This window comes from Desmodus rotundus, chromosome 11, assembly GCF_022682495.2.
Source record: "Desmodus rotundus isolate HL8 chromosome 11, HLdesRot8A.1, whole genome shotgun sequence".
Lineage (NCBI taxonomy): Eukaryota > Metazoa > Chordata > Mammalia > Chiroptera > Phyllostomidae > Desmodus > Desmodus rotundus.
This window is the reverse complement of record NC_071397.1, coordinates 71753841-71777230: the sequence shown is the minus strand read 5'-3', so window position 1 is coordinate 71777230 and position 23390 is coordinate 71753841. Positions and strand designations below refer to the sequence as shown.

General features: G+C 36.4%; 1 protein-coding gene across 1 annotated transcript; it reads right to left on the bottom strand.

Annotated features, from left to right (window-relative positions):
• Nucleotides 1-5454: 5454 nt before the first annotated feature.
• Nucleotides 5455-9276, bottom strand: FABP7 (fatty acid binding protein 7). Its single transcript, XM_024552161.4, has 4 exons — nt 9016-9276; nt 8406-8578; nt 7749-7850; nt 5455-5824 (listed from the first exon to the last, which is right to left on the bottom strand). Exons 1-4 carry the CDS (start codon nt 9086-9088, stop codon nt 5774-5776), a joined length of 399 nt encoding a protein of 132 aa, XP_024407929.1. The 5' UTR covers nt 9089-9276; the 3' UTR covers nt 5455-5773.
• Nucleotides 9277-23390: the final 14114 nt, after the last annotated feature.

Sequence of the window (23390 nt, the reverse complement as noted above, 5' to 3'; positions counted from 1 at the left end):
GACTGGTAGGGGACTCAAGAGTTGGAAAATTTTAGTTTAAGTCCTAGCTAATAAACTTAGCAATCAATGCGTGTAAAAGCTATTGTTTCAGGAACTGAAGGTATGACCCACCCTGACTCCAGGAGACCACAAGTGGTTCCACCCTTGTGCCTCAGGCGGACTGAAAACCATTCAAGATGGTATCTGAGCCCTTGTGCTCCAGGGTGAGATGACCACTGGCTAGGGCCGCAGGGCGAGATGCTCATTTTTTTTAATCCAATTAACTTTTCCCTGAATTCCAAACCCCTTTACCTACACTTGGTTTTCCTTATAAAAAAGGCCATTTTAAAATGGAATTAAAGACAGTTGTTAGGGTATGAACCCACCATCTTAGATCACCAGCCATATGAATAAAGGGCCCATAAAGATTCAATCCCTGTCTCTGCTTATTGGGTTTGGTATGTGACAGACAGCACAAATGCCAGGTTTTTTTTGTTTGTTTTTTTTCCCGGTTTCAGGACAAGGGAACTATTAACAGAAGAAAATGAAAAACTATTTTTAGAGCAACACTTCTGGGGTGTAGGGGGGCAGCAAGGGTTTTTATCATGCAATTGCCTCTTCTTTCTATGGGGGAGGGAGGTAGAGAGAGCCCACATAAACAATTTTCCATTTTTAAACTTTTTCTTCTCGTGGCACAAATAAAGTAATGACTAAAATTCTGCAGCACACCAAAAAATATATTTCTGCCAATCGACAAAAAAAAAGGTATAATTTTGATTCACTCACACCAGATGGCTATTGTTGTGTTGGCAGTTGTCACATTTTTATTTGACAGTCTAAGGGAAAAGAGGTCAGTGCCCCTGACTAAGTAGTCAGGTACTGCATGTTTTAAACATCCTTGTGGCACACCAGTGTGCCCCTTGCGGTACACCATTTGAACGTCGCTGAATTACCTCATTGGTGTTTACCGGGAAAATTCAGACTGGCTCATTAAGATATATTTCTGGGAGAGATTGAAACAGCAATGGGTCAGGTAGTAAATCTAGGTTTGGTATCATGAGATTTAGCACAAGTGAGGCCATTTGGGGCCTATGCTTTTTCTCTTTAACAGTTTGTTTTTAACAACTGAGTTAGAACAATGTCTCAGAACCATGCTTTATGCATTCCAGGGATGCATGAAAATCATAAATAGAGCCGGTTTATTTTACTCTTCCAAGGAATTTTTGAAGACACTATTTAGAAGAAAACAACAGACCCAAAATGACATCTTTAGGGGAGCTCACTTTAGATGCAATATGGCTCCAGCAGCAAAGGCATCTGGGAAATGTCGGACTTTCTGTTTAACTCTCTGTAGCCTTGGGCTTGGCTGACTACCCAGAAAACCGGAACGCCAACCAAAAACAAATATCATGCCTCCAGAAAGGAGGTTAGTGAATGTACAGAGTGTGATAACTGCCTGTGGTTAAGTCAGGATTGCATTGTTCTTTTTGGTGGTCTACCTGGCTACCCACCCTACTCCCTATGAAAAGGGATACTCTGGCCTGGGAGGGGTTTGGAGTCTTCCAGGCACACTGAGAGTAGCTGCTTTACCCTCGTAAATTGCTCCTATTGAAACTCTTACAAATTTGAATAAGGCTTCATGTCAGTTCTTCAGAATTGACCCTGAATTTAGACTTGGGGCTTTCCCACAACAGCATGACTCATGCTAAAAGCCCATGATACCAAACCTACATTTAATATCTGACCTAATTGCAGTTTTAACCTCCCAGAAACAACCTTAACCAGTCTGGAGTGTTCTGGTCAAGCACCAGTAAGGTAATCTGTCACCTGGGCCCTCTCCATTCCCCTTAGAAAGAAGAGGAAATTTTCATGATAAAAACCCTTCCCATTCTCTTCCCTCAAAGAAAAGATTGCTGAGCCAAAATAATCCTTTCTTTTCTTTTGTTAATAATCCATTTCCCTATCCTGTAAACACCTTCCATTTTGTACAGCCCCTTGGAGCCTTTCTGGCAGCTAGGTGGGATGCTGTCTGATTTATGGATTATTTAATACAGCTAAGTAGATTCTCAAGTTTACTCAGTTAAAGTTTGTTTTTTAACAATAGTCTGACAGAAGAACCAAGATCCCCAAACTGTCTCAGGTTCCATGTTCCTTCCAATACCAGTTATGAGGATGCTGACCCCTTTAAGATAAAGAAGCATCTAATTTTAATTAGTAGGGTATGCATTACCTTTGGAGAAGAAAATACCCTCCAAAATAACTAACCTTATAAAAGATTTGTAAAGTATATTAGTTTCCCATCAGAGAAGACTTTATTCTGCATCCTGTGAAATAAATCAAAATCAAGTCACTTCCATTTTCTGCTTCATGTCCTGCCTCAGCTTTAGGATGATTGAAAAAGCCTTTCAAGAACCAAAGTGCTTTCCAATGATGGACAAAAATGGTACTTCATATAACCATAGAACCAGCTCAAACTGGCCCTACCCTATTTCTAACAAGATACCGAGTAGCTTTTCAGAGGACAAACCAAACCTGCAAGTCATGCCAAAACCTAAGCATGTACAGTGGAGAGAAGCTTGACTTCCAGTTGTACCCAGAACCAAAGTTGCCCCCTCAAGCCCCCCACATCCGTCCATGAAACCAAAGGACCAGATCATGACCACAACTTGGAAGACCAGAACCCCTTCATAAGCAAAGGGTTCATTGCCCAGAAAGATCCAGTGCTGAAGCCCCTTATCATATCTTAGCATGAATGGTCCAATTTCAAAACCCTCCTTTTGAAACCTGCCCCACCAGCACTTTCACATACGGACCTATTCCCCCTAATCCCTTTAAACTCTCCTGTACCGAACCCTGGATCTAGGAGACAGGTTTGAGTCTTGCCTCCTGTCTCCTTCCTGGTCAACCTCACAATAAAGCCTTTTCTCAAAAGCCGGTGCCATAGGACTGGCTTCTGTGTACTCTGGGCAGAAAGACCGTACTTGGTAACAGAGTTTCTCAAGCCATAACAGTAAGAGTATGGAAGAAAATGCAGCGGGGAAATAAAAATAAACAGATGAGAGCAAACAACTCTAAGGACAGCAAAACCACTTAGTGGGTCTAGTGTAAACATTTAGAAAGACAGGAAAAAAGATTTTTAAAAAATTGAAAAATGGCAATTTTCATTTTTCAATAAGCCAGGAAGTAAATCGATTGGGAAGTAGTTCTTAAGAAAGCATAATATATGGCTTACACATTTTGAAACCTAAGAAACACTTGAAAAAGGACAATATACTGAAATTAAGGAATAGAAATACCATTCTCCCTTCTACTCTACTTTCTTTTGCTTTTCTTTATACCCACTCTGTAAGCACAGTGCCTCAGCATCTCTGGGTAAAATCTCAACCCTAGATATTCGTAGGTCTCTACGTTCTGGGTGTAGGTGTATGTTGTTATGAGGGTATGTATTTGGGTGAGAGAGACCTGTAAGAGGAGGAAGATGCTGCTTACTCATTGTCAAGTTTCCATGGTTGGACTTCACAGCATAGCCTTTAGCCCAGTTTCCATATTTGGGCTCTTGCCTTAAGATATGATCTTCCAGGGCTTCTTGGTCAAATTGTCTTTGGGCTTGCAAATTTTCCCTTTTTTGTTAACTTTTTTTTAAGGGCAAACCAGAAAAGTTAGTACATTGACAGGTTACCATATGAGATAAAATGTGGCTTGAAGAAAAACAATGTGCAAGGACCCTGTGAACATTTAGGAGGCAAGAATATGTTAGTTTTATTCCTGAAAAAAATGCTTTTAGTCCATCACTGCAACTCTTGATACTTTAGCCCAGTATAACTTTATTTCTATTTAAGCCACCCAGAAAACTTTCCATTCTTCACTCCGTGAGAAAATTTTTAGGGAAACAAATGCCAGAAGGATGTTATTTGGCCTCATTATAAAGACCTGAAGCTGAATTCCCCATTCTTGGCCTTGTGTTATTAAGAATAAATAGGCCAGAATCCATGCTTCCACCAGAGCATAGGCTACAATCACCAAGAGAAAGCAGTTCTCCAGGAGCAGCACCTCTGAAGGCTGTCAGAGCAACTGGAGCAATGGCCACCTTAATGTTCTGGCTCATACTTTCAGAGAAAAAGCTAAGGGTGTGGGGCGGGGCATCACGGTCACCCCCAACTCCCAATATGTCACGTTTGCTCTTCAAACCTGTGTTGCAGATTACCACCAGTAAAGGCCTGTGTTAAAAAAGGGGGGGAAAAAAAGACAAAGGTAGACTCTAGTTTAGGAATGGTGACCTTAGCCAGACAATTTTATCTAGACATTCAGTAATGATTGTACATTCAAACATTAAATCCTATAGCTGCATGTTAGATTCTTCTATTCTTCATTTAATACAATAATCAAGTAATAATATCATTGTGTAAATTGTATAAGTTAAAGGAAGTTTCCTCATCCTTATATCTGTCAGTTAATTGGACCTTGAATTAACTTATAGAACATTATTGAAATCACTGGGTTGATTAAAAATTAATATTGCACATTTGTCCTGCAAAATATTTACCCTTTCTCCCACTCTGCACCCCCATCGGCTAACAGAGAAAAGCTTTTCAAAAGTGTGATCATGAAATATAAAATTCTGCATTTTTGTTTCAGAAAAAAATTAAAATATTAATTTTTGAGAGGGAATAAAGAGGAATTTTTCAAAGTTTCCAGTTCTTGATATTTATTATTCACTAGTCATGAGAACTTGGACATGTAAATCTAATCTTCAATTTCCTCATTGGAAAAGTAGAAATAATATCTGCCTTGCCTGCTTTACATTGTGCATTTGAGAAAATGTATAAAAAGCACTTTGTAAATGATGAGATATAAAATAACATTTGTTTGTACTTTACAAATGTCAGCCCTAGCCAGTTACAGACATTTATGTTCTTTATTTTGGTCAGCTCAGTGACAACAGCTCCCACACAAAGCCACGTGAATGCCTTCACGCCCACTCTGCACACTCCGTTTTAGCATCCTTACTGACTTAGTCCAGCGCACTGTACTTGCCTGGAAACACATCTTTATAATCCAGGGTAAAACTCACTCCCTTTTACTATTTACTTCTCAATAAAAACTTGAATTATATGACATTTTGATATTTTGATTATACTTACCCTTTAATAAGACGTTTTCCTATATATCATTTTGCTTCAGGCTGCCTGTTTCTAACAGCAAGAGGTCACTTGTGAACCCAACCCCCGGTAACAATTCCTCTTTGCATCCCAGCCAAATGTATTTAACCATCACAAATTCTCTGTGGAAGTCTCAAACAAAATTGAGGCATATCCACATTTCCCTAGGCCTCTGCTTATTTTTTTAAATGAGTATTTTAAACAAAGTGCTAACTTTTCTAGCCTAACTTTATGTCATGGAAAGGCTACTTTATTTAAAACTCTAGTATACAATACCCAGACCGATTAGTGATATTAAAAACAACAACGAAATCTCTCAGGGATACTATTAGATTTTTATTCCAATTTGATTTACACTCTAATGGAAATTATAAAATGTATTCACTTTTTTATTTTAAAAACATGATTTAAATTCTTAATGCAAACTATAAAACATGATAAATTTGCAGATCAAATTGAGCTAGTTGCTTAAAGTAACAAATTTTTTAAACAAGTTTTTAAACCACCATTGTCTACCTCCACACCAAGGGTAACCTTCTAATTAGTGATCAGCTGTGCTGTAATAGCAGGACAGGGTTGAGACTTGAGTAACAGAAAAACTGTAGAGCTTCTCCAGGCCCAGATCAAGAACCTTTCTATGCCTTCTCATAGTGGCGAACAGCAACTACATCACCGAAAGTAAGAGTCTGAAAGATTTAAAAGATAACCAAATCATTTTAGATAGGGACATCAGGAACTGAAATTTTTTAAGATTATCATATATATAATTTAACTATTATGCAAAAGAATAATGACATTTACAAACATGAAATGCTGCATAGGCTCTTCATTTCTTCAAATAAAATGAAATAAAACTATTATATTTATTGAGCAAAGAACATGTATATACAGTTCATGCCTGTAAAAGTAAAATGAACCAAAAACTGAGATTAGCTATCTAGATTCAGGGCAAAAGAATTCCTTTTTCCTTATGTTATCAGAGTAATTGGAGCAAATTTGCTATCTGCTATGAAAGTGAATGAATTTTAGCAGGTTTTCGTAACACTTTTCAATTCATGACCCAGATAACTTTCAAAGACATTTTAGAAAATCCAAACTATTGGGAAAAATTGGGAAGATATTCATTCCAAAATCAGAAGGTAAAGGCGAACACACAAATGTTCTCATAGCTTTGGCTGCCGTCGGCTGCCATGCTTCATCCTACGTGAACCTTGGTGGTTCTGTGCGTCCAATGTGGAAGGAACATGGGTTTTTAAGTCAAATCCAGATTGAAGAATTGCTATAAAACCTCTTTACAAAATTTAGGGGTGTTTTTAGATTTTCATTATTTTCACGTATTAATGTGAATTTCAAGAGCATGTCCGTATTTATCATTCATTGCTTAATCTCCCTTTTTGAACTCAATGTTTCCTGATCAGAGCCATCCAGCCAAAGCTGAGCTATCCACTTTTCTGTATCAGGGGGAAAATGGAGATAAAAGCAGAAAGGAAAATTCAGATTGAGTTTTTCAGAGGTGAAGCCTTTCTTTTGATAATCACTGAGGGAAAATGTGGGCAAATATTTGTTAACATGAACAAACAACTGGCCCCCTGCTCTCCACTTGCACCCAAGAAAAGGAATGTGAATGTGGAAACCCTGTATCCCAGTCTACAGCAGCTCTCATTGCAGGGAAGGGGAAGGGGGTAAAAACCAAAAAAAACCCTCTTCTGCTATTATCTTAGAAGGAATATGAAAAGCAACCCCACCTCTCAAAAAAATAAAAAAGCAATATGATATATTGACTATCCAGTGTGATCAGAATACCATTAATCAGTACACACACACACATACACACACACAAAGGTGTCTGGGATGCTATATTAAGACATAATATTTTTCCCAACTTATGATGTTGTATATAATTAGGGAAATAATTTTTAATTATTTTCTATTTTATAGTTTTTACATGACTACCGGTTTTGAATAGGTATGTGTAAAAGGTACATTATGCCTTAAAAGAAAGACTGGAAGTAACATCAAGAGGGTTCTCTCTGAGGAGAAATTAGAGAGGACTTTAACATTTTTACATTTGTTATACTTTCGTGTTTTATTCTAAATTATCTGCACTGAACTTGTATAGCCTTTATAAACTGAACTCTAAAATGTTTGAAGATCTCTTCTTTATTACAGGAGTTATAAAGTAACTTTTTCTGAGATCCATTAAGCTTGATATTCTTGTAGGAATATCAATCATCTTTATATATTTCCATGATAGTTTTATATTTAGATTTTATTTGAGGATTAAGCATTTGCAGTGATCCTACAAAAATTCTTTTAACACAAGTTAGGTAAATCAATGGCAACATTTTTTTTAACTACACTAAGAATTATCTTTTTCTATAGTTAAAGGAGCATAGGTGAGGAAACAACTAGGATATGTTTACTTCTTCTGTTTTACACTTGGTTAAAGAACGCTGCTAATGACTTAATGTTATTAGAGAAGGGAGGGAGGGAAGAGCGAAGGGGGAAGGGAGGGAAGGAAAGGGAGGAGGTGAGAGAGGGGAGGGAGGGAGAGGAAAGGGGATTAGAAAAGGGGAGGGGATGAAGGAAGGGAGGATTGCCATTACTTACCATGACCATTTTGCCGTCCTTAATTTCTCTTACAAAAGTTGTTTCTTTGCCATCCCATTTCTGTACATGAATGAGTTTGTCTCCATCTAGGCTAACAACAGACTGAGAATAACAACAAAATGCAGAACATAAAAATAGTTACAAATCCAATTTCCAATATAAAGTTCAAATGCAGTGATTTTTGAAAGAGTTGTATAACTGTGAAAAACTAATTATCATATTAGTACCATATCCTCTGTTACAAAACTTCATATATTAGGAGTAAAAATTATGCACAAGTGCTTAGTAACCCTTCTCCTTTAAGCAAAGACTTAGAATGAGGCGGGCTGTCTATTTGGTCAGTCTGAGGCAATCAGAGAGGTTAAATAAAATGTAATTATTCTTTCAAACAAACACTATTTTGAAAAACAGGTTTGATATATAATGTGAAAACACATGGTAAAAAGTAGATTCATGTTTTGAGCTATGGCAAGTACCTATAGTTCAGAACATAACCTATAGGTGCTAGAATGCAAAATTAGCCCTGATGTCCTTCTCTCTGAATTGAAATACCGAGAACATTCTCCATTTCCCAACATCTAAAAAAACAGTAGCATCCAGAATCTCCCTTCTTCACTCATTCCCCCTTATCCTCCCCCTGGCGAAGTGGCTTCTTACCTTGCAGCTTCTGTCATCTGCAGTGGTTTCATCAAATTCTTCTCCCAGATGGAAGTCAATCTCTGTGTTCTTGAATGTGCTCTGAGTCCTGATCACCACTCTATCCCCCTCCTGACTGATGATCACAGTTGGCTTAGTCACATTTCCCACCTGTCTGGTGGCAAAGCCCACACCTAAAAGAGCAAAGGGAAGCAATACAATCAGCAGCAACTTCCAAAATAGCTCACCAGGCAGAAAACTGCCTTCCGACTTTGGAATCCAGGTCCTAAAGTAAAAGTTGTGTTAGAGCATGTTTAGCCCATAAACACTGAATACAGCTTCTGAGCTGTAATAATATATAGATGCCAAATAAGTGGATGCTGAAGAGAAAATGACAAAGGCACAGAAGCTTCCCATCCACTACACACTATTAGATGCACCATTATTTGGCCCTGGGCAAGTAAGCAGGCAACTGTCACCTTAAAAATCCATTCCCGGGGAAACGCGCAGCCTAGCATCCGATTATGACAATGCGATCTATCTTTGCCACTTGCCAATCTAATGGGTGTAAAAGAAATCTGCGAGTATCTGAAGCTGTAGGTTAAGAAGAGGACATCTGATTTTTACCCACCTAGAGCCTTCATGTACTCATCAAAGTTCTGACTGTCCGTTAGCTTCCAGGTAGCACAGAAAGCCTCCACCATCCTTGCCCTTTCCCGTTAGCTTTGAAAACAGATTAAGCACAGGAGCGGGGATTTCTGAATCCTATTGCAATTCAGAAGACCCCTTTGCACCTCATAGCAGCTCCAGCCTTCTTATTTGGAAAAGGGGCGGGCAGAAAGCTAAGGACTTAAATTGCAAACACACCCCTTCAGTGTCCTTTCCTGGAGGCTGCTGCAGGGGGAGGGGTGAGGGGGAGGCTCAAGTGAGGTTCCGATCCTCTTTGTGATTGGCTCAGGCCACTGGGTTAGCGGAGTAGGTCGAGGTCCTCCCAGCACTCACAGGGCAGCCCTTCTGCCTGAGAAAGCTCTGCAACGATTCAATGGAGCTGGAGGCAGGGAACGAACGGGAAAATGAGAGAGGGTCTTTCAGGTTCCGCTCGAAAACTTGGCAAAGGCAATTTCAGACTGTGAGGAAAGAAAAAAGATAAACAATAGGACATTCAGATTGATTTCCGTTAGTGGCAAAGCTGGTTCCACAAATGAGGACCCCCCTTAAAGAAAACCACTGAAATGCCAGACTTTTCAGACAAAGAGGGCTGAATAGGGTCTTTTATTTCCTCTCATATTTACAGGAAGAGCAGAATACAAGCCAGGATATGCCAAACTAGGAAAAGAAGAGGGGGGAAGATTTAAATGCCTTTCCTAGATTGTACTGCTAGAAGGCTATTCTGACTATCAGTGGGACACTAATTTTGGCCTCTTCCCAACACAAACTGAGGGAATTTAAAGACCCCATTGTTCTTTCTAAGAATGTGAGAACCAGACTGAGATGGAAAGGGGACCTAAGGAAGAGTATAGTTATGATTCACTAACAAGGTATAAAAATGAAGGAGAATGTTTTTTTCTTCCTTCAACAGATTATATAATCCTTGTGGGAAAACTAGACAGATTATTTGGTAAAATTTTAAATAACCTGCACAGTAGACCTTTTTTTGATTTTCCAAAGCCACAATTACATAAATGCAATCTGCATATTAGCTGGGAGTTAGCAATGGGGGAGGTTAGGAAGCGGAGGAGTGGTGAGACTCGGAAGATCTTTGACTTCACTCTGTCCTGGCTCAAGTACCCCAAGACTGGCCAAAGGCCTCAAGGGTTTCAAGCAGAGTATTTAAAGGAGGTCTCTGAACCTCCTCTTCACCAAGAGGTTCTTCCTGCTTTTCTAGTGTCCGCCCTGTAGGAAAAGCATGTTCCCTTCTTGCTATATGGACCAGGGAAATCTGCTTTGGCAATCCCTGCTTTCTCTTCCTTCCCACTAAAACTTCATCCACACTGCCTTTCAGTTTCCAAATAGGAGACAAAGCTCAGTACCCATCTCACTCCAATTGCCAGCTCCACGATTCTACTTTGGTGTCTCAGAGGTAGCCCTAAGGTGCTCATTGAGTATAAACTCAATCTTTCCCCACACCTAATCTTCCTCCTGGCTTCCCCATGTTTGTGAATGGGACCGTGATCCACGCAACTGCATAAACCAGAAAATTTCAAATTATCTCTTACACGTTACCCTCTGAAATCAAAGTCAATCTCAAGGCCTATCTATTTTGCTTCCTGAATATTTCCCTAACTTGTCATTCTCCCCCTATCTCCACAACCACCATCTTAACTCCAGCAACCACTGTCTTTTACTAGTCCTGAGACAATAGCCTCTTAACTGTCCTTTCTGCAGCCACCCTGGGTCCCTAATCCCTCACTGCACTGAAGCCAAAGTGACTTTGTAAAATACAAACCAGCATCTTCCTGGTGCCTATAGGTGTTGAGGATCTTTGCAGGTGCTTCTCTGATGTTTACTTATCCTCTTTGGTGAAGTAATGGTTTAGATAGTTTGTTCATTTTTAATTGGGTTGTTTTTCTGCTTACTGAATTTTAAGAATCCTTTATATATTTTAGATAAAAGCCATTTGTTGAATACACGTTCTTCAAAAATTATTTTCTTTTCCTTTTTTCAATTGTGATAATCCTTTCATTAGTGTGTCAAAATTTATCAGTTATACACATTAAACATGTGGAAGTAATTTATGTCCGTTATATGATAGTAAAGGTATTTTTTAAAATCTGTATTTTATCTCATCATTTTCCTTCTTAAACTCCAAATGGCTGTTTCCTGCTCTCAGGTTAAAAAGCAAAATTCCTACTATTGCCTAATCCAGGCCTGCCCCTAACATTTGAAGGATTTTAAGTAAGAATCCAAACAGAGGTTCACATGCCATATGTCTAACCAATAAAAACTGTAGCTCAAAGGATGCTAACAACCTGCCAGGACTCAAAGTTTATTCCTTCACCTGTTCTGACAGGCTGCCCTGCAGCTGCCTGCAGGACTGAGCAGTAACACAGATGTGGTGCAAGCAGGAGCTGGTCTGGGAACCAGGGTTTCCATTCAGTGCCTGAAATACCCTCAACCTGGGTTTGGAGCTAAGGTGGACTTGGTGTTAAGCCAACAGGAGTCTGATGACACCAGAGGCCACCATGAAAAACCAGAATACAACTATTCAAACCCTGTAGCATTATTTGAGCCTTTGAACCAAGTCCCTGAAGCCATGAACTTTTCATAAATTCTCTTTTTTGCAGTCTAGATGACTACTTAGCTCATTTGTGTATTCCATGCTCTATGGTAGAGGTTCTCAGACCAATTTATTTTGTTGCATCAAAATATTCTTCTATGTCTTATTTAGTATAACATGTTAAAACTGTAGAATGTTTAAGTATTATTCTGAAATATAGTAAATCATTCATGTTTTCATAGTCCAAAAATGTAAGATCAGCAAGAGCATGGCCCATGTAATAGGTATCTTCCTCTTAGCTCCTTATAGATTGTGGTGCTGAAATATTCATTCAAAATCATTTATTTCTTCTACTCTTTAGATAAAGAATATGAGCTGATGATATACTTATCCTAACTTAAAGCATACATTACTAGAATTCTGATCTTTTCATACTTTATATAAGATATAAAAGCCCAGCAATTCAGAGACAGGTTTGTTGTTGTTGTATGTTAATTTAGTAATAAGTGGAAGAAAATATTACTATACAGATTTCTAGAGTAGAAATTGTAGGAAAAGCCACTCAACTATTTTGTAATTCTCTGAACTGACACATTTAACTTTGCTATTTTCAATCACTATGGAATCGATAGATTTATACCTAAGCATGATTGCTTTCAAATAGTAAGTTATTTGCTCTGATTATTGAAGATTTTAATAAGAGAAAAAGTGAAATAATAGAGAAGATACTGTTTTGTACTAAGAAGAATTAAACCAATAGCTCTTTTTTCCAATTTTCCCTAACTTAGGAGCAATTTATGATTTTGTTGTGGCTCTTGTAATATAAATATATCTACAGGTTTAACAAAGGAAAGGTTGTAACAGATTGACACCTTTCTCAGGCAATACGGACTCTAAATAATCCATTGTCAATATTTTTTTAACAGTGAAATAAAAGGAATAAATAAAGAGAAGTTGCTTTGGGAAATCTCAGCAAAATTTCTATATGGAACTGAATCTCCTGACATCTGCCTTATGACAATTTTTCCTTCTTAAGAAAACAGGGGTTATGAATCAATTTTTATCACTGCTCTTGAGGAAACTGAGCCAAATAAGGCCACAACACTATTTCTTATAAAATATCCAAGAGAGGTTAAATGACATTCAAAGTACTTGCCTAAAGTTCTTTTTCCTACTAGATTATACAATAAAAATAGAATATTTCTGCGGTTGGAAACATGGTATTACACAATATGATTGTAAACCGTCTCATGATAAGCACAGATAAGATCAGACAACCCTCTTTTCTGAAACAGTGGTACAAAGCTACCTAGGGGCTCAGCCGTCTGTCACATGCACACTTATCATTATAACCCTCATACACCAACCAACCAACCAGCTAAACCAGCTTTAGGTGCCATGAGTGATGATTCCAACCTTCAAGTGGGGGTTAATGCGATATGCGTAATGGAATTTGATGAGAGAGAGGTTGTGAAAAAAATTGTTTATTATATGCCTCTTGATGTTACGAAGTTTTAAGACCCCCCCCTCAGGCTGCTTGTTTATATTCCACAACTCTGTCAAGAAAACTGCCTTCTCCAACCCCTAGTTAATTTATACTTGTTTTTCAGAAGTTACCTCAAACATTATTTCCTCAAGGAAGACTGTTTCAGAATCTTAATTATGCCACCCCATGGTTTTATTTATGTCTTTTTAAACATACTGTAATTTTAATTACTTTTGTAATCAATTGTTTAATACCTTTCTCCCCCATTAGAACATAAGTTTCCTGTAGCATCTATTTTAGCCTCCATGTTTTTTTATTCTCCACTGTGCTTTAACTCCATTGTCTAGCGCAGTGTTTGTTTAATTAATGTTAATAGTATGAACCAATATGTAGAGTGAACACAAAGAATCAGAGAATTTCAAAAAAGTAGGAATTTGAACTATTGTACATATGGTCTTTTCTAAGTTTCTATCTCTTTGCAACATATAGTATGTAATTTCCCGGGAAGGATATCCAAACCTCTTCCTCATATCTGTCATGTTAATTTTAGGAGAAAATTAAGCCTCATTGTTTTCAGGACTTTTTTCTTCGAAGTAAAAGCTCATAGGGTAACCTGAGAAAACATCCAAGTACATGATGCAGTTATTAAATGCAAGAGTAGGAAACCTTTGTGACATGCCGTACATAGAAACCTGGTGCTGACGAGTATGCGTGGAAATTGTTCTTTCGATTGACTCGCCAGTCTGCTTATTAAGGATTATTATCATTTGTAAATAAAAACTTTATAAGATTTTCTTTGGGGGGAGGTCTGAAAATCTTTGAAGATCTCTGTTAACTCTGCATATGAAATGCCAAAATAAATCATTACTTTGAGTAATGATTGCCAGATGGGTAACTAAAAAAAGAAGGTATTAATCTGGGATTAGTTGAAGATTAAAGCAACCACTCTAGGTAGTTTTAATAGAAATAAGGCAAAATATAGGGAATTCAATACTTAGAAAATTCTTTGAAGAGTTGAAGGGCTCGCTTTTATGCTGAGCTGAGTTTCAGGAATACTCCCAGCCACCACCACATCACAGAAACTGACCTGGGAAGGAAACAGTTACCTCTACTATAGTTACAAAGCTGAGGAATCAGGAAGCTCTTTTCCTTCCTGCTGGCTCCAGAAATACCCTGCTTTAACTCTCATCCAGGAAGGACAGAGCTTCACTCAGAAATGTGGATTCTAGGGCCATGCCATATGGGCCAGATCTCAACAACAAAATGGATGTCTGGGGTACATTTTCTCTCACCACTTAACTGAAATCTTAATTCAAGTCTTACACAAGTGCCTATGACAGGCACGACCTAAATCAAGTGTAGGTGTAGGAGTTTGGGAAAGGTTTCGCTCTCTGCTGTCTCTGCAAACCAGAGAGGACCACAAAAGGCAGTGGAAACAGTGGTCAGGTGAGTCAATTTATCACACCCAATTCACTACTCAGAGATGATTGAATATATTTTAATAAGGACATTTTTTAAGAAGGCAGAATTTTTAAAAAGGATAGAGATTTTCTTTGTCTGGAAGTATTCCACAGTAGTAGTTCCTGAAACTGAATGATCATTAGAATCAACTGGGGAGATTCACAAAATGCATTTTAAGGTTTTCCAAGAGATTTTGATAGAGGCAATCTGAGGTAAGGCTGGACATTGCAGTAAAAAACAAAATCTTATGTTAAAATCCTATGTATGCTAGTGTATTTAGTGCCTTATGAGTTGTAAAATAAATAGTATATTTCAGCCTGCCACAATCATATGAGTAAATTTCCATTCTAATGTTTCTTCAATGCTTAAATGCAAAATAAGTATAAAATACCAGTAATGGGGCTAGTTTTCTGACCCTACCCGTGGTTCCAGAAATGGTGTGCAACTCATGCAAAGGGCGCCTCCACGTTAAAAATAATTGTGGGGCGAACACGATAACCACTTCCCATAGACAGAGACAACAGTGTGGTGACGGCCTGCGGGAAGGGGTAGGGGGTGAGGGTTAGGGGGAGGTAAGCAAAGGGGAGAGAAATGGGGGGACATCTGTAATAATGTACATAATGAAAATAAAGTTAAAATAATAATGATGATGATGGTGATGATGATGATGATGTGTTGTGTGATACTCAACAAAGAAGAAACATGCCCCAATTATTCTAAGGATAAAGTATGTACAATCAACCTAACACGTAAAGTTCTGCATTGCAATGGAGCATATCCTAAATCGTGATACAAATTTCCAAGATTCATAAATTTAATCAGCACTCTGTTAATTTACAGTGAGACATTTCTGAGGACATTGAAAAGTCTTATCTCAAGACAGTCTATGGTCAACCTGCACCCTCAAATGAAGAAGATATTTTCATACTCATTTTATAGAAGAAACAAAACTTTAAGTCTTTGCAACACATTATTTTCAAGATAATTTATTGGAGCAGCTCTTGCCATAGTGTGACAAGTAACATCACAACACATTACAGATGGGCCATTGAGGTTTGTGGTATTGTGCACCCACGCTTATTGAAATAATAGTGTTATAAGCATATGTGAATGCTAAGGATATAAAATTAAAATAAAATAAATTTGGGGTAGTAATTCATTTTTTTATTTCAAAGCAACTTTTTAAGCTGGAAATATCCATTGCATCCATTATCATCATTATATTATTTTTATTGTTGGCTTCACACACACAGAAGTAGCTTTACAAATGTTAGTACCCATCAATTTGATGAAGTGTGAGACTCCATTTGAGGTTGTTAAAAATGCTAGAATCTCATAAATGTAATGCTTTTTAATATTACTTTCCTATCCATTTGGAAATATTTATTATTTTAAAAATAACATTTGTGACATAAATATGAATGACTCTACAGAGAAATTGTAGTAAATTAAGGTGTTTCTGCAACTTAAATGCACTCACCAAATATATGTATTTTTCCTCCTTTTGGTACACATAAGAAAGGGTTTGTTATTGAAGAATAAAATGATTCTAGGTAAAACATATATAATAGTACATTTTGTGTATTGATGTGTTTTTACAAATATGGCTTACAGATATAAATTACACATTGTAATTTTTCTTATAAATATCAGCTATAAATTATAAAAAGCAGAAATGTTGAAAGACTATTAAATCTTGAGGATTATATGCCACTTGTATCCCTAATCTGTAATATTTAAAAGAAAACTGAAGGTGGATAGATAGCATTTTTGGAAAGCCTTTTCGTGTCCTCTGGAAGTCCACATCACCATGGTGATATCTTCAGATTTCCTGAGATGAGTTTTCATGGGTCACTGCCAGATTCTTGTTGCTGTCAGCCACAGGAATTTTCAGGGTGTGGCCTGGTAATCCTCACGTGCTCCACATGATTTGTAGTGTGGCGGATATGCGGAACTGTTCTTTATTTCCACAGAGAAAACAACGGAAAGGAGACATTTACAAATTTGGCACATTTTCCTAAGGTTTTGGGAAGTCAAAGTGTACATTGCAAAGAATATGTTTGAATTGTATAACATCCTCACTCTTTTCCCCATTTTTTCCTACAACCAAATTCCCATTCATTCCCTTTTTTTTCATGTATGTTAACATTTTTTAATTGAATTTCTTGGGATGACATTAGCCACCTCTTTTATTTCCTTGACACCTGCCAACCCATGACTACTCTGTTAATTACTAAAGGATTTCCCAACAAAATTCAGGTCCTTCTCTAAGAGAAAATTCTGATTCAATCTGGTTATTATCTAGGACATGAAGTTTGTTTATTCTCCTTGGTTAATGCCACAATCTTATCACTTGTCTATACAGGGACATTTTCATTTACTTGGTAAGTTACATAAGTAATTTTTTCATTAATATAATAAATAAACACAAGTAAAGCTTTTACCCAAAACAAAGCCTAAGACTTTGACAACAACCAAATGTTTTTCTGCATCCTTGTCCCTGCTTCTTTCCATCAAAAGACTCATCTTCCTCAATCTCGTGTTTATGACTTCCTTGCTTCATTTAGCTTAAATGTATGTATATGTTTCCCTAAAACATATATTAGCGTAGTTATCTTTTTAAAATGTTTTACACCATTATATGATATTCTGGAAATTAGCATTTACATCTGCAATATTTTTGGTTTTGGTTTTGGTTTTTTTGTACATCTCTTGAATTGTAATCGCTGGGTCATAGGTTTAGACGATAATGTCAAATTGTTTTCCGAGCTGGGTTTGCCCATGTAGGCAGTGGACCCACATCTTCCCCAGCACAGTACTGACAGATTTTTTAACGTTGGCCAATCAAAAGCATATGGACTGATAATTAAATTTGTTTTGATTTATATTTTCCTGACCACTAATGAAGTGAATATCTTTGTATGTGTTGATTGGCTTGTTGTTTCTTCTTCCATGAAATGTCTCTTTATCTTCTGCTCATTTTCCTGTAGGTTGTTTTCCTTATTGTGTATTATTTCTCTTAACTATTTCAGAGTGTGGGTGTCATGAATATCTTCTGCCAGTCTGTAACTTTCACTTTCTTTAATGTAGCTTCTGATGACCAAACCTTTCTTTTATCAATGCTTTACTTTATAGTCAAATTTATCAGTGCTTTATTTTATATTCAATGTGTTTTGTGTCTTGTTTAATAAAACAGTCATCACAAAGACCCAAAATAACCATCTATATTTGCTACCAGGAGTTTTAAAGTTTTAACATTTGATTCTTCAACTATTTGGACTCTTATAGTTGTTTCCTCTTTTCTGAACTTTCTGCCTTTCCCCTCCAACACCTTGAAATCAAAGAATCAGAAATAGCATATTTTACGCTAACAAGTGTGGTTACATGTATGTAAAACCACTTAAAGCAGTAAATTAGGAATATGGTAGTGTTTCCTGCTTATGTGTCAAAAGCATCAGAGGGTTACACAGTAGGGCAGAGAACAATATTCCAACTCATTGCACAATTGTTTCCCAACTGGTAGGTGATCCTAGCATCCTCTAGCTAAGTGAAGCTAAGCTCCTATATCTGAGAGGAGGATTCTGCCAGTTACCATCTGGGCAGTAAGCTTAGTTAAAAAAAATTCACCCCTATTGTTTGTAACAAATCCCAGGTCTGGATAAGTATTTCTCTTCATTTAAAGAGGAGAGGAAGAAAATAATAATCAAATGTGGCATTAATCTGTGGGCATATCTACTAAAATAGTAGCCAATCATTATCTGGACAATAGGGAATCAGAGTATATCCTTGGAAAATGACTTATCAAAACAAATAGAATAAAAAATAGAAAAATGTCTATTTGGAATATCAATAGGTGCAAATGGCTTTATAGAATAGGAGCAAAATCCCATAAGAATAAAATAGATTGAAATAAAAAGATGATCCAGATGAAAAACTTTAAAAATGCTAAGATTCAAAAATAAGATGGATGGGATCAAAAGACCCAAGGAAATTAATAACTAAATAGAAGGGATTAGGTCAACCAAGGGGAGAGTAATAAATAGAATGATATTGTTTGAAGAGAATTTTCAGAATGAAGAGACATTATGAATAGTGGGAGTGAAAATGTTAGACCTGAAGAAAATGTAAATACAGCCTGATAAATACAGATATTACTGAAAAAGACATTGAAACAATTGAATTAAGATATATAATAAACAAAATTATCATCGAGGAAAACTTTATGTAACTGAAAATAGGTATCAGTATATAGATCAAAATGCCACAACATTTAGTGTAATGAAGGAAAAGAGAACAAAACTCTCTAATTCTAGCAATATTTTTGAATCAAATATAATTCAAAGAAATAAATCTAAAAATAAGGAAAATCCAATAAACATTCAGAGAAAAAGATGCATAAAATGTTATAAGAAGTATGATTAACCATAGTTTTTTTTTTTCCATTGTAACATTTATATACTAAATAAATATGGAGAATCTTACAGAGTTTTGGGGGGAAAATGTGACTCAAGTTTTTTGTTACATGTAAATGTAGGAGAGATTTGCTCTTTTAAAAACAATCAATCAACCAGCGTTCTCATGATACTGTTTTCCTGTGTTGCTTGTGAGAATACATTCAGCAATGGACTTGAGAACTCAACTTACTCTACAATTGTATTTCTCTTTCGAATGAGTACCTTCTAACTGCATACTTCATTCTTAACATCCTAGTTGACTTGTGTCTGCCACTGAGACAAGATCAAGTTTTGCTCTCCAATCATGTTTCAAAATCCTCAGGATCAAGTATAGATTCTGAACAATGACAAGCACTTTAATTAAGACATGGATTTTCAACTTACAGGAAAAATACACATACTCATCCCGTCCCTCCGGGGAGGATCTTGGGTGTAGGACTGGTGGATGCGTGCAGTTTCAGAAACCGTGGGCAAAATGGCCATTGTTTTGACTTACAATGGCAAGGGGAAACATTCAGTTTTTACTAAAGAGAGAATAGGTCATAAAGATTGAAATAATGTCTCAGTTCAGAATTTGGAGGGATCCTTCAGGAGATAATTGTTTGCTTTGTCTTTAATCATATTATTTTCTAAACTTAAATAAGAATTGAGTTAAAATTTATTTTTCAGAAATGATTGGATCATTGTTAAATGCAGTCTTTCAATTTATACAACAAAAGGTTTTATCTGCAAACATTCAAAAGTGTAATATTTCTTTCTGTAGCATGTTTATTTCCTACACATAATTCTCTGTTCTTAATCCTTTTACTCTCTTCAAATAGCCTTGTGTTACAAAAATAATTAAAACAAAATGAAGCAAAACTCTACAACCCAGGGATTAGCATTCTTATTGTGTTCCATCCAGTACTTAAATGAATTAACATAATAATCTCTGACTGCCCTATATTATAATACTATGAGATGATTTTCCTGTTCTGACTTTGAAAGATCACTAGTCAGGTTCAAAACAGAGGGTTCTTCCAGGGACTGTGTGTTTATGTTTAAAGAAATTATTTAATCACTTCAGCATTTGAACCGTAGTCTGAAAGTGATGGTTGCTGCTCTGGATCATCAGTTATGTCCCTTCTTCTCTAATGTACTAGGGCTTTCTGGTGTTTCCACATTTAGTTGGCCTGTTTGCAGATGCTAACAGTCACCCAGTCACTGTGAAGAGACCTCACACCTCATGAAGTGGCCACCCTGATGCATTCAGTATTCTAATGCAGGGTAAAAAAAATTCTACTAAAGTAAAACTTTGAGCTAGAAAACACTTTAAATCTTCTTCTGAGGATGGAATTGGGAAAGGGAAAAGAACTATACAGCTATAATTGATTTTCTTGGGTAAATCAAGTTAGATTTAATATGAACATTTCATAAATTTTGCTTCAATGAGATTTTGTTGAAATCTAATTGTTTAGCTAATAAAGAACTATATACCAATCATTTATAAAACTACAAAAGCATTCATTTTAAGCTATTCTGGTGATATATGCCCAATTCACTCTTTTCTTTTAAGGATTATGACTAACAAAATGGACCTAGTGAACATCAAAGAAAAAGCTCACCCAACACTAGTTTTCCCGTAGTTTTCCCGTTCGTATCAACTCTGAAACAAGTAGCACATTAAGGAAGTCACACTGACAGTTTTGTCTTTCATGAAAACCCATCTTTGCATTTCTGGTGTCTTGTAGCTTTTGTTATATCCATTTTGGCAACCATAACATAACAGTGTTGTTTAATTTAGATAAAGTCACTTCAATGTAATGTTATAGCAAATTAAGATATTCACTATCATTTAAAAAAAAAACCCTATAAAATGTTAATTGCCCAACTGACCAATTTAATAATTAATGTAAATTAGTCATCAGCCATATTTTTGTAGCCAAAATATGAAGTGAAAAGCAGAGTTAAAATAGTTTTATCAATTAAACAAAAAAAAATTGAGGGAAAAAGGAACAATGAACAGATGGACAAATAGAAAACAAAGAATAAGATGGTAGAATTTATATCTATCCTAAGTACACACTGCCCACAAAAATTGTATTTAAATATAAAATCACGTATGTTAAAAGTAAATGATAGCAGAAATCACGCAAATGCTAATCATAAGAAAGCTGAAGTATTGTGCTACTATGGGACAAAGTGCACCAGGACGAGGAACTTACCAGAGATAAACGGGGATGTTTTATAAGGATGGAAGGGTCAGCTACTCAATGACTATTTCTTGCAAAGGGATGTGAGGGAATCCATGAATCTTGATTAGTTTATTGGATACTTGGATGGGTACATGTGTCAAAACTATCACACAGAGCACTTTAAATGGCTTTATTTATTGTATGTACCTTAATTTAGTTAAAAAAGAAAAACTATGGGCCTTTGCCAAGGGCAGCAGAAGTGGGCTAGAGCAGTAGTACAGCACAGGGATTCAGGACATACAGTCTTTGGCCAGGTTGCCAGGGGCTAACTCCCGCCTCTGCTCCTTAATATCTGTAACATTAACTACACTAGTTACCTTATCCGTGCCTTAGTTTCTCTTTAAAATGGGTATTATCATAGTTAAGTGGTCATTGGAAGGATTACATGAGTTGATACAAATGAAGTGCTTATAATAGTGTCACAGCAAGTCCTCAATAGTTGTTGGCTACCATCCTATTTTGTATCCTCTGCTTAACCCTGATTAACAGTAGATTCTTCCGACAATCAGTAACTGTTTTAATGCAGCAAAAGGAGAAAAATAAAGGAAGAGGAGCAAGAAATATAGCTCTTTACTGGAAATCAGTTTTTAAATTAGGAATTAAATAGAATTAATTTGCATGCCTAGATTTTTTTAGCTTGAGCAATGAGAAACCTCTTCTTGTAATTTGATTTGCATAGTTTTCACACACCCTATGAGGAAAGATAGCAACCAAATACAATGTAACAATTTTGCCAAGAATTCTTGTAACTTGCTTTGGAAACTCTCAGGAAGAACCTATGGGCTCTCTCCTGTCACATTCTACACATAGGATATGCTTAACATGTATGTTTCAATAAATTAATGAACAGGAGGGTGTGGGAGTGATTCTAAGTATGTGACACCGGTGACCATTCTTTATAATTTTACAAAGGAGAAACACAAAGGAGAACAAAATACGATATTGGTCCCAGGGAGCTTGTTTCTTTCAGAAACTTCTTAAAGCACCGTGTAGCTCTAAGGTTTTCCACTGCAGGACTTAGAAGCAGCTCCACCGTTCTAACTGCTGTCCTTTGAGTGACGGCCTCTAAATACATTTTATTTCATACCCCATCAACAGAATGTTTGTCCATCTTGTATATATGTATTTACTTATTCATAACTTACATGCACATATCATGAATATTATAACACATATAAAATGCAAGTTGAAAACAATGGGATGAAGATAAAATAATATTTTTATATATTATCTTGTCCCCTATTACAATTAGCACTATTGTAGCTAGCTCCACATTGCTGTTAGCTACTATTCCAAGACCAAATATAAATATGTTCTTTGGGTTGAGGATTATTTTTCATAATAATAGATGTAATTCATAATTCAAGTGGTCTTCTTGTAAACTTTGCGAACCTTAGCCAACTTTTCCTGCTGAAGTTATCTTTATGTTCCCAGTTTACACCTTAGAATGTGACTTACAACCTATACTAGGAGTAGAACACATATTAACGCTCATTTTTGTTGTTAGCTTGTACATTATTAGAATTACTCTAAATCCTCAGTTTTGTAACGATATTTTTCCAATCTTTTAATCTGATTTTATAATGCTTAGCTTAAATAAAAACACATAACATTATTTATAAATTCACATAATTGGGTCCCCACACAAGACAGTAAATCACAGTGAGCTGAAATGTGTGAAAAATGAGACTGCCACTGTCTATTGTGTACTCTTTCCTCGGGACACTTGGTGACCAGTGACTGTCTGACACTTCTGAGTAAATGACCCATGCCAATCCACACATAAATCTTAGTAAAGATGAATTTATATTTCACTTATGTAAAATTAACTATGAATTGGAGTACTAATATTTTCTTTTGGAACCTCAATGTCATTTTGCAGACTCACTGGGATTCATGTCATGTACCCTCCTTCAGGAATCAATCAGAAAAGAAGGCCCATAAGCCACATATAGAGAGAGAAGTCTCAAAGATAATGGGTATAAATTTTACAGTCCAAACCTACATATAATAATGTGTATCTTTGTTTTTAGGGAAGTGAACTTGATTATTGACTCAACTTTTCACATTTAATTGTAAAAGCTTTTATATAGTCCCTTTTTTCTGGAAACTTGGTGAAATTTGAGATTATTAATGCATTTTAGGTTTTCATTA